The 11,451-nt window shown below is 70.8% G+C and overlaps 1 protein-coding gene across 1 annotated transcript in view; it reads left to right on the top strand.

Annotated features, from left to right (window-relative positions):
* HSPG2 (heparan sulfate proteoglycan 2) overlaps positions 1-11,429 on the top strand; it is a gene marked incomplete at both ends in the record, with an annotated part of 21,902 nt that extends 10,473 nt beyond the window's left edge. The window contains 37 exon segments of the mRNA XM_035312775.1: positions 1-24; positions 111-262; positions 360-498; positions 576-727; positions 823-961; positions 1,042-1,193; positions 1,284-1,422; positions 1,509-1,660; positions 1,738-1,876; positions 1,966-2,109; positions 2,184-2,318; positions 2,827-3,008; positions 3,085-3,277; positions 3,364-3,543; positions 4,097-4,357; positions 4,433-4,619; positions 4,700-4,797; positions 5,538-5,804; positions 5,886-5,998; positions 6,083-6,230; positions 6,322-6,438; positions 6,677-6,761; positions 6,848-6,992; positions 7,063-7,162; positions 7,263-7,372; positions 7,456-7,564; positions 7,666-7,764; positions 8,253-8,474; positions 8,872-9,104; positions 9,190-9,367; positions 9,791-9,913; positions 10,001-10,054; positions 10,162-10,237; positions 10,776-10,854; positions 10,943-11,004; positions 11,080-11,163; positions 11,231-11,429. The exon segment at positions 1-24 is cut by the window's left edge and continues 117 nt beyond it. Coding sequence (XP_035168666.1) covers positions 1-24; positions 111-262; positions 360-498; positions 576-727; positions 823-961; positions 1,042-1,193; positions 1,284-1,422; positions 1,509-1,660; positions 1,738-1,876; positions 1,966-2,109; positions 2,184-2,318; positions 2,827-3,008; positions 3,085-3,277; positions 3,364-3,543; positions 4,097-4,357; positions 4,433-4,619; positions 4,700-4,797; positions 5,538-5,804; positions 5,886-5,998; positions 6,083-6,230; positions 6,322-6,438; positions 6,677-6,761; positions 6,848-6,992; positions 7,063-7,162; positions 7,263-7,372; positions 7,456-7,564; positions 7,666-7,764; positions 8,253-8,474; positions 8,872-9,104; positions 9,190-9,367; positions 9,791-9,913; positions 10,001-10,054; positions 10,162-10,237; positions 10,776-10,854; positions 10,943-11,004; positions 11,080-11,163; positions 11,231-11,429 — 5,171 coding nt within the window.
* Positions 11,430-11,451: the final 22 nt, after the last annotated feature.

Raw genomic sequence — 11,451 nt, forward strand, 5'->3', positions numbered from 1 at the left:
AGCCCAGCGCGGCCGGCTCCTACCGTGAGTGGGGACCGGGCAGGGACAGTCCCCACGGGACCATGTCACTCCACATCCCCATGGGGTGACCCTGCTGTCCTGGTCCCCAGCCTCTGGTGTCACCCCCCCGGTGCGCATCGAGTCCTCCTCCTCCTCGGTGGCCGAGGGACAGACCCTGGACCTCGACTGCATCGTGGCCGGCCAGGGCCAGGCCACCATCACCTGGTACAAGCGCGAGGGGTCCCTGCCCGCCAGGCACCAGGTGGGTGGGGACATGGAAGGAGTATTTTGGGACAGAAAGAAGGGTTTTTGGGGTGCCAAAGAGTGCGTGTTCCCCATCCCACGTGTGTCCCCCACAGGTGTCGGGCACCCGCCTGCGCATCCCCCAGGTGTCTGCGGCCGACTCGGGCGAGTACGTGTGCCGGGTGACCACGGGCAGTGTCACGCACGAGACGTCCCTCATCGTCACCATCCAGACCGGCGCCGGCTCCTCTTACGGTACCGGGGACGGGGACAGCGGGGGGACACCGGGACACGAGGGGGGGCGGCTGCACGCTGACCCTGCCACCCCGCAGCTGTGGGTGTCACACCACCCGTGAGGATCGAGACCTCGTCCGCTGCTGTGACCGAGGGACAGACCCTGGACCTCAACTGCATGGTGGCCGGGCAGGGCCACCCCCACGTCACCTGGTACCGGCGGGGGGGGGCTCTGCCCCCCAACAGCCAGGTAGGGCGCAAGGAGCTGGTGTCACCGTGCAGGGCCCCGGACCCTGTCCAGTCCCCGCTCTCGGTGCTGACGTGTCCCCACGTGTCCCCTCGCAGGTGTCGGGCACCCACCTGCGCCTCGTCCAGGTGTCAGTGGCTGATTCGGGCGAGTACGTGTGCCGGGTCACCCTGGGGAGCACCACGCAGGAGGCATCTGTCATCGTCACCGTTCCCAGCAGCGCTGGCACCTACTACTGTGAGTGCGAGTGGGAGGGCAGTGCTTGGGGACGGGCACGTGCCACCGCGGTGCCAAATGTCCCCGTTCCCTGTCCCCAGCCCCCGGCGCCTCCCAGCCTGTCCGCATCGAGTCCTCGTCCTCCGCCATCGCCGAGGGACAGACCCTGGACCTCAACTGCGTGGTGGCAGGATCCGGCCCCACCACCGTCACCTGGTACAAGCGCGGCGGCTCCCTGCCCGCCGGCCACCAGGTAGAGTGCAGGCAGCAGGGGGGTCACCCCAAATCCTGCCCCGTCCCCCCGACCTCCAGTGCCAACATGTCCCCCCCGTGTCCCCCACAGGTGTCGGGCACCCGCCTGCGCATCCCCCAGGTGTCCGCGGCCGACTCGGGCGAGTACGTGTGCCGGGTGACCACGGGCGGCGTCACGCAGGAGACGTCCCTCGTCGTCACCATCGATGACGGCGCCAACCCCTCCCACCGTGAGTGGCACGCCGTGGCCGGGGACACGGGGACCGTGCTGGTTGCTGGTGCTGGGGGCGCCTCACCCTTAACTCTGCCCACGCAGCCGCCGGCGTCACGCCGCCCATCCGCATCGAGTCCTCGGCGTCCTCCGTCACCGAGGGACAGACCCTGGACCTCGACTGCATCGTGGCCGGCCAGGGCCAGGCCACCATCACCTGGTACAAGCGCGGGGGGTCGCTGCCCGCCAAGCACCAGGTAGGGGGGGACGTGGCGGGACGGGGGCCGGTGGCCCTGCGTGCCCAGCTGATGCCACCCCCTGCCACTCCCCCCAGATGTCGGGGTCCCGCCTGCGGCTGTCGCAGCTCTCCGTGGCCGATTCGGGCGAGTACGTGTGCCGGGCGGACGTGGGCAGCACCTCCCGCGAGGCCACCGTCACCGTCACCGTCACCTCCCACGACAGCTCCAGCTACCGTGAGTGCGGCCGCGGGGCGAGGGAGGGCACCGGGACGGGGAGGGCCGTGGGTGACCTCGGTGGCTCCCCTGTCCCCTTGTCCCCACAGGCCTGCAGAGCCCCATCATCTCCATCGACCCGCACAGCATGGCTGTGGCCCCGGGTGAGGATGCCACCTTCAAGTGCCGCATCCACGACGGTGCCCGGCCCATCAATGTCACCTGGCGGATGGGGCCCGGCCAACACCTCCAAGGTACGGTGGTCCCTGGGGTGGCCCCAGCGTGGTCCCCACGGTGGCTCCGGTGCTGACACCTCCTCCTTGCCCAGACAACGTGAAGATCAGCACCAACGGCTCCGTCATCTCCATCACCGGCGCCCACGCAGGCAACCAGGGCGCCTACCACTGCGTGGCCTCCAACCGCTTCGGCGTCGCCAGCAGCGTTGTCAACCTCCTGGTGCAAGGTGCGAGGTGGCCGGGGTGTCCCCGTCCCTGTCCCTGTGTCCTCCCCATGCTCCAGGTGCTCCTAGGGTGCTGGTGGTGTCCGTCTCCTTATCTCCATTCTGTTGTCCCCGGGGTGGTTGTGGTGTCCCCACCCCCATGCTGATGTCCCTGTCTCCATGCTGATGTCCTCTCGTTGCTGCAGGTGCCCCCGGGGTGGTGGTGTCCCCATCCCCGTGTCCTCTCTGTGGGCCAGGTCTCACAGGGTGGTGGTGACCCCATCCCTGTCCCCTTGCTGATGTTCTCCAGATGCTCCTGGGGTGGTGGTGTCCATGTCCCACTGTAAATATCCTCCAGGTGCCTCTGGGGTGGCCGTATCCCCACCTCCATCCCCATGCTGATGCCCTCCGTGTCCTCCGGGTGCCCCTGGAGTAGCAGTGTCCCCGTGGCCATGTTGATGTCCTCCAGGTGCCCCCAGCGTGGTGGTGTCCCCATGCCCATCCCCGCGCTGATGCCCTCCCTGTTCTCCAGGTGCCCCCACCGTGTCAGTGATGCCCCCAGGCCCCGTGACAGTGAAGGAGGGCAAATCCCTCAGCCTGGAGTGCCTGGGCCGGGGCGAGCCACGGCCACTGGTGCGCTGGAGCCGTCTGGGTTCGCGGCAGAAGTTGGAGCACCAGATGCTGCTGCACATGGACAGCCAGGCCGTGCTGCAGGTGAATGGGGCACCCCGGGGTGCTGCGGGCGCTGGGACGTGCCGGGTGCTCACCACCCATCGTGTCCCCTCGCCAGTTCTCGCCGGCCAAGCCGGAGCACGCCGGGACCTACATCTGCATGGCACACAGCGCCATGGGCTCGGCGGAAGCCCGTGTGGACGTCAGTGTGGAGACAGCACAGAGGCACCCCGGGGCCCCCGAGGTCACCGCGCCGCCCGCTGTCACCGTGGTGGCTGGGGACACCGCCACGCTGCACTGCTCAGCCACAGGTACGGGGTGGGGACGGTGGCCGGGGTAAGGGGGCACCTGCCCGGACCCCCGCTGCCCCGGGTGACGGACGGCGACGTGCCCGCAGGCGAGCCGGCGCCCCGGATCGAGTGGTCGAAGCTGCGGGCGCCGCTGCCCTGGCAGCACCGGGTGGTGAACGGCAGCCTGGTCATCCCCCGCGCCGCGCAGCAGGACTCGGGCCAGTACATCTGCAATGCCAGCAGCCCCGCCGGCTCCGCCGAGGTCTTCGTCACCCTCGACGTGGAGAGTAAGGGGGCTGCGGGTCTCCCTCCGCCCGCCCCATCCCCCATCCAGATGCCTCCTGCTCTTGCTGGTCCCGTCCTCCCTCGCTGCCCTCTCTCTGTCCATCTGTCCCTTCCTCCTTCTCTGCTCATCGCTTGTGCTCCTCTGTCCTGCCTCTGCCCGAGCCCAGCTCCGTCTCTGCTCACGCTCTCCCTCCCTCGTGGATCTGTCCTCCTTCATCCATCCCAGCGCTCATCCTTGTGCACGTCGGCCGTCACCCACACCCCTCCTTCCATCCCTCCCTCTCCATTCCACCCGTTCCTGTGCACGTCCATCGCTATTCCTGCTCACCTTCCCCCATCCATCCCCTCTCCTTGGTCATATCCCAGCACTCCTCCCTGCGCACCTCCGTCTCTGCTCAGTGCCTCCATCCAGCCCTTCCTCGTGGTCTGGTCCACCCCTCACCCACCCCTCACCCACCCCTCACCCACCCCTCACCCACCTCCATCCGAGCCCTCCCGTTGCCGCCCGCCTCGCTGCGTGCTGCCAGGTGCTGACGTCTCCGTCCATCCCCGCAGCGCCGCCGTACGCCACGAGCCTGCCGGAGGAGAGCGCGGTGCACGCGGGCGATGCGGTGCAGCTGCAGTGCCTGGCCCACGGCACCCCGCCGCTGCTCTACACCTGGGACAAGCTCAACGGCAGCCTGTCGCCCCGCGCCGTGCCCCGCGCCGGCCTCCTGCGCATCATCCCCGCGCTGCCCGCTGATGCCGGCACCTACCGCTGCCTGGTCACCAACCGCGTGGGCACCGCCGAGACCTTCGCCCGCGTCGTCGTCCACGGTGAGCACCCCGGGGTGCCCCGTGCCACGCCGGGGATGCCCGTGCCGCATGGTGACACTTCTATGTCCCACGCAGGTGACGGTGGCGCTGGTGGCGGCGGTCCCCTGGCCGTGCGGGTGACGCCGGGGAGCCTGGTGAAGGGGGTGGGCGGCACGGCCGAGTTCGCCTGCGCCGTCTCGGGGGACCCGCGGGCGCGCCTGGAGTGGCTGAAGGACGGCGGGGAGCTGCCCCCCAGCCACAGCGTGCGGGACGGGGTGCTGCGGTAAGAGGGGCACGGGGCGGCGCCGGCCGCTCGCCTGCGCCCCGCAGGTCCCACACCCGTGCCCCCCGGTGTCCCGGCAGGATCCCGGAGCTGGCGCGGGGGGCGCAGGGGGTGTACGTGTGCCGGGCCAGCGGGCCGGGCGGGCAGGCGGAGGACAGGGCCACCCTCACCGTCCAGGGTAAGAGCGGCACCCGTGCACCGGGACTGTCTGCACAGGCACCCACCGACCCGTCCCCATGAGCACCGGCACCCTGCTCCCCCCAGGCCCCCTGCTCTGCCTGCAGGCACCTGCTGACCCCACCCTCACGTACCCCGGAGCCCCCCATCTCCCCAGACCCACAGGCACCTGCTGACCCCGTTCCCCCATGCTCACAGGCTCCCTGTACCCCCCGTCTCTCCCCATGCCCCTTGGAACCCCCTTGATTTCTCCCCGCAGGCACCCCCCTGCCCCAGTCACGCCCATACCCGTGGCCACCCTGGTACCCCCCAGTCTCTCCCCGTGCACCTCAGCACCTGGCTCCCCCATCTCTGCATGCCCACGGGCACCCCAGTACGCCCTATTTCTTCCCACGCCCACGGTCACCCTGACGCCCACATACTTCTTCCCATTCCCCTTAGCACCCCAGTACCTCCGATCTCTCCCCGTGCCCTCAGGCACCGCAGAGTCCCACACATCCCCCCACCCCCACGGGCACCTTGGGACCTCTCCTTGTTCCCCACACCCATGGGCACCCCAATGCCCCCTCTTTCTCCCCATGCCCACAGGCACGCTGCTACCCCCCGTCTCCCCATATCCACAGGCACCCCAAAACCCCCCATCTCCCCAGTCCACGGGGTCCCTGCTCCCCCCCATCTCTCTCTCTTGTGTTACCTCCCTGTGCGTGGGGGCACCCCAAAACCCCACTGCCCCTCCCCTAGCTCTGCCCAGGGCCCTGATCAACATCCGGACGGCGGTGCAGACGGTGCTGGCGGGCACGGCGGTGGAGCTGGAGTGCCTGGGGCTGGGCGACCCCCAGCCCCACGTCACCTGGAGCAAAGTGGGGGGCCGCATCCGGCCGGGGGTGCTGGCTCGTGCCGGGACCCTGACCATCGAGCGGGTGGAGCGGGCGGACGCGGGGCAGTACCGCTGCACCGCCACCAATGCCGTGGGCACCGTCCAGTCCCACGTTATCCTCCACGTGCAGGGTGAGCGCAGACGGGGATGCGGAGCAGGGAGGGTGTCCCCCACCCTGGTGCAGGGGGGGTGACAGCTCCGTCTGTCCCCAGCTGCCCCCCACATCGCCGGGCAGCCAGAGGTGAAGGAGGTCTCGGCGGGCTCGGTAGCCGTTCTGCCCTGCTTGGCGTCCGGCTTCCCCGTGCCGGAGATCAGCTGGAGCAAGGTGAGCGGGGACGTGGGGATGGGGCGGTGACCTCCGTCGGTGCTGACCCCCATGGGTGCTGAGCCCCCCCCGGTGTCCCCGCAGCTGGAGGGGGAGCTGCCGCCGGGCGCGCGGGTGGAGGGCACGGCGCTGACGCTGCCGGCCGTGCGCCCCGAGGACGCCGGCGTCTACGCCTGTGCCGCCACCAACCGCCGCGGCCAGGAGACGGCTTTCTACGTGCTGAAGGTCCGAGGTGAGCGCGGACAGACAGACGGACAGGCTGGTGCGGAGGGTAGGGGGGTGGCCGTGTCCCCAGCCCGGCTGACCCCCCGGTGTCCCCGCAGAGCACCTGGTGCCCTACTTCACGCAGACGCCCCGCTCCTTCCTGCCGCTGCCCACCATCAAGGACGCCTACAAGACGTTCGAGATCCAGATCACCTTCCGGCCCGACGCCGCCGATGGTGAGCGCTGCGGGGGCCCCCCGGCCCTCCCAGCCCCGCCGCGCCGCGCCGGCCTTCTCTCACCCCTTCTCTCTCCTCCTCCGTCTGTCCGTCCGCCCTTCCATCTCTCTCCCTCCTTTAGCTCTCATTCTGTACTCAGGTGAGCGCCCACCCCGGGGACCTCTGCGTTCCCCCCTCCCCGGGGTGTTTCGGGGTCCCCGCGCGCTGCGGCCGGGCTGACCCCGCTGCCTCCCCGCAGGGATGCTCCTCTACAACGGGCAGCGCAGGAGCAGCGGCGCCGACTTCATCTCCTTCGGGCTGGTGGGCGGGCGCCCCGAGTTCCAGTGAGTGCACGGGTGGGCACCGCGGGCTGGGGGGGCAGCACCCCCGTCCTCGCCGCGTGCGTGCCCACCTCGTCCCACAAACACAGGTTTGACGCCGGCTCGGGCATGGCCACCATCCGGCACCCGACGCCGCTGCGCCTGGGCGAGTACCACACCGTGCGCCTCTTCCGCAACCTCACCCGGGGCTCGCTGGTGGTGGACGGGCTCCCCCCGGTCAACGGGACCTCGCAGGTAAGGGGGGGACAGGGGGGCCGGGGGGGGTGGCCTGGGGGCAGCCGTGCCCACCCACCTGTGCCCGCAGGGCAAGTTCCAGGGGCTGGACCTGAACGAGGAGCTGTACCTCGGCGGGTACCCCGACTACGCTGCCGTGGCCAAGACGGGGCTCAGCCAAGGCTTCGTGGGTGAGCGGCGAGCTTTGGGGCACGGGGTTGGGGGGCCTGAGCGGTGGGCTGGGGGGGCTGAGCGTGTTTCCCACCCCCCCAACACCGCCACGTCCCGCAGGCTGCGTGCGGCAGCTCCGCATCCAGAACGAGGAGGTGGCGTTCGGGGAGCTGGACCTGCAGGCGCACGGCGTCGCCAACTGCCCCACGTGCCAGGACCGGCCCTGCCAGGTGAGGCTGGGGGGGGTCACGCGTGCACCGCCCCCCCCCCTCCCCTCCCCTCCCCGGCGCTCATCCCTGTGCCCCCTCCCCAGAACGGCGGCGTCTGCGAGGACGCGGAGAGCAGCACCTACGTCTGCCGCTGTCCCCACGGCTTCACCGGCAGCAACTGCGAGTACTCGCAGGCACTGCACTGCCACCCAGGTGGGTGCCCACCCCGCGGGGACGTCACCCGCTGCCCCCCCCGGCTGGATGCCGACCCCCCCCCGGCGCTCACCGCCCATCTCTGTCCCCTCCCCGGGCAGAGGCGTGCGGGCCTGATGCCACCTGCGTCAACCGCGCGGACGGGCAGGGCTACAGCTGCCGCTGCCACCTGGGCAAGTCTGGGGAGAGGTGCACCGAAGGTGAGCACGGCTGGGGATGGGGGCGCCGGGCTGGGAGCCCTCCGGGGACAGGGGCACGGGGTGGGGACAATCCCAGGGACGTGGATGTGGGGTTGGGAACACCCTGGGGACACAAGCGTGGGGATGGGATGACAGTGGGGACATGGACACGGGCGTCGGGGTGGGGATGACCCTGGGGACGCAGGTATGGGGATGGGGATCACCCTGGGGACAGGGCTGGGTACCACAATGGGGAGATAGGCACGAGGGGACACAGGCAGGGTGGGGACAGGGGACTGGGAACCACCTGGGGAGGTGGGCATGGTGGATGTGGTGGGGACGGAGCGTTGGGGACCACCCCAGGGACACAGGCATGGGGCTGGGGACTGCCCTGAGGAGATGGGAATGAGGGGGATGGGGCATGTGGGGACCACCACGGGGAGATGGGGACGATGGGGCTGGGGGCTCGGGCCCCACCGGCCGGGTGCTGAGCACCACCGTTGCCGCAGGCGAGGCGGTGAGCGTGCCGTCCTTCGGCGGGGCGGGCGCCTTCGTGTCCTACCCGCCCCTCACCAACGTGCACCACGAGCTGCGGGTGGAGGCCGAGTTCCTGCCGCGGGCGCCCGACGGGCTGCTGCTCTTCAGCGCCGGCAAAGCCGCCCCCGTCGAGGACTTCGTCGCCCTCGCCATGGTCGGCGGCCACCTCGAGTTCCGCTACGAGCTGGGCTCAGGTAGGCTGGCGCGGCCCGACGGGGCCCTGGTGTCACCGGGGGGGGGGTCCAGGGCGTTACTGGGGTCGCCAGGCATCGCTTTGGTCCCCAGGTGCTGCCACGTTCCCTTGGGTATCAGTGGGATCCCTTGGTGTCACCGGGGTGTCCTGCCACCACTGGGGTCCCCAGGCATCACCAGGGTCCCTTGGCATCAGCCAGCATATCCGTTGGGTCCCCAAGCACCCCTGGGGTCCCCAAACATCCCTGCAGTCCCCTGGCATCACCCAGGGCATCGCTCCGGGTCCCCAAGCACTGCCAGGGTCCCCAGGCACCCCCAGAGCCCCCCGCCGTCCCCATCCCCTCTACCCCGAGCGGTGGCAGCGGGGCCGAGGCACGGTGCCAGCGTGCGGTGTCACAGGCCCGGCGGTGCTGCGGAGCGCCGAGCCGGTGGCGCTGGGACGCTGGCACCGGGTGATGGCCGAGCGGGTGCACAAGGACGGGACGCTGGTGGTGGACGGCGGCACCCCGGTGCAGCGCTCCTCGCCCGGCAAGAGCCAGGGGCTCAACCTGCGCTCCCCGCTCTACCTGGGGGGCGCGGAGCCCCCCCTGCAGCCCCCCACCAACGCCTCCTTCCAGGGCTGCATCGGCGAGGTGAGTCCCAGCCCCCCCTCCACACGCCCTGGACATGGGGGGGGGACACACAGGTTAACCCCCCCCTTCCCCCCGTCCGGTGCAGGTCTCCATCAACGGGAAGAAGGTGGATTTGTCCTACAGCTTCCTGCGGAGCCGGGGCGTGGGGCAGTGCGGGCAGAGCTCGCCCTGCCTGCACGCACCCTGCCTGCACAGGGGCCGCTGCCTGCCCCTGCCCGACGGCAGCCCCCCCTTCCGCTGCCTCTGCCCCCCCGGCTTCAACGGTGAGCGGGGGGGGGGGGAGTGTGGGAGGTTTGGGGGTGCTCACGGGGTGCGTGGTGGGGGCAGCGTGTGCGTGCACCTGCTGGCTGCAGGCATGTGCTGCGCGTCTGGGTGTGCAGAGCGCGTGCGTGTGTGTGCTGAGTGCGTGTGTGCTCGTTGCGTGTGCGCTGTGAGGTGTGGGCGTGCATTTGCCACGCGTGTTCGTGCGCTGCGCGTGTTTGCGTGAGGGTGCACCGCACGTGTGTGCATCTGCTGTGCACGCATTGCGCTCAGCGTGCGTGTGCCGCTACGTGCGCTGTGTGCGTGAGCCCTGCGTGTGCGAGGGATCACCCCGGGGTTTGAAGGGAGGAGGGTGAGCGAGTGCAGGAGGCGCTCAGCCACCCCCGTGTGCCTGTGTCACCCTGTGCCACCCGCTGTGTCCCCAGGGCTGCGCTGCGAGCGGGCGGAGGACCGGTGCCTGCAGCACAACCCCTGCCTGCACGGCGGCACCTGCAAGGACAACGCCTGCATCTGCCCCGAGGGCTACACCGGCCCCTACTGCCAGCACAGTGAGCGTGGGGACGTGGGGAGGTACGGGGGACACGTGGGGACGCGTGGGGACACGCCACCTGTCCCCATCACCCTCTCGCCCGCAGGCACGGCGCTGTCGGAGCTGGACCGGGACTGGCAGGAGGGCAGCGGGGGCGGTGGTATGGTCCCCAGGGGTGCCATGCACCCATTTCCCCCCTTTTTGCACCCAAACCCGATGCTGGTGCGGGGGTGCTCAGTGGTGCCCTCTCACCCCATCTCCCCACAGATGCCCCCGGGCAGTTCAGCGCCGCTTTCCGTGACGGCTCCTACCTGGCCCTGCCCGGCCACCTCTTCCCCCGCGGGTGAGTGGCGCTGGGGACAAGGCCTGGGGTGCTGCACCCTGCCCGCGGCATTGCGCCCGCTGCGGCATTGCACCCATGCAGTGCTGTGCCCGCCACATTTTGCACCTGCTGCAGCCCCGCACGCCTTCCTGCAGCACTGCACCCAGCAGGACTGAGCACTCGTCCTGCGTTGCGCCCGTTGCATTGTTGCAGCTCTTGCATCATCGCGCCCACCGCACCATCCCACGCACCGTACTCTTGCAGTCATTGCATGCTTGCAGTTGTTGCACCCCCCCCTCGCTGTACCCATTGCGTTGGTACCTATTGCGTTGTTGCACCCACTGCGCTCTTAAACCCACCGCGCCGTTGCACCCGCTGCACCCGCTGCATTGTTGTACCCATTGCACCCACTGCACTCCTTGCATCGCCGCCCCCGCTGCACTCCCGTGCCCCCTGCATCGTTGCTCCCATTGCATCGTGGCACCCGCTGCGCTCTTGCACCCGTGGCGTTGTGCCCTCCCCGGGCGCTGCGCCCACGGCCGGCCCCGTCTCGTTGCAGCGCGCCCGACACGCAGGAGGCGATCGAGCTGGAGCTGCGGACGGACAGCGCCGAGGGGCTGCTGCTGTGGCACGGGGCGGTGAGCGGGGGGACGCGGCCGGGACACCCCCCCCCGGGGAGGGGACGGGGACGTCCCCGCCGCGCTCACCGCCCCCTCGTACCCGCAGGAGAACGGCAAAGCCAAAGACTTCGTGGGGCTCGGCTTGAGGGACGGGCACCTGGTGTTCAGGTGAGCGGGGACCCGCGCGTCCCCGGGGACCCCGTGCCACCGCGCGTCCCCCTGCTCAGCCCCTGTCCCCCACAGCTACCAGCTGGGCAGCGGCGAGGCCGTCATCGTCTCCGAGGACCCGGTCAACGACGGCGAGTGGCACCGGGTGACGGCGGCGAGGTGGGGGCCGGGGGCTCGGGGGGGCGGGGAGGGCCGGGGGGGTGCGGGTGCTGACGGCGCCCCGCAGGCAGGGCCGGCGTGGGTGGCTGCAGGTGGACGGCGAGGAGCCGGTGCACGGGGAGTCGCCAGGAGCCAACGTCATGGCCAACACCCAGGGCAGCATCTACGTCGGTACGGGGACACGGGACGGGGGGACACGGGACGGGGGACACAGGGACGGGGGGACACGGGACGGGGGGACATGGGGATGGGGAGTGGGACGTGGGGTGGGAGATGGGACGGGACACG

Source organism: Oxyura jamaicensis (genome assembly GCF_011077185.1).
Source record: "Oxyura jamaicensis isolate SHBP4307 breed ruddy duck chromosome 21 unlocalized genomic scaffold, BPBGC_Ojam_1.0 oxy21_random_OJ78, whole genome shotgun sequence".
Classification (NCBI taxonomy): domain Eukaryota; kingdom Metazoa; phylum Chordata; class Aves; order Anseriformes; family Anatidae; genus Oxyura; species Oxyura jamaicensis.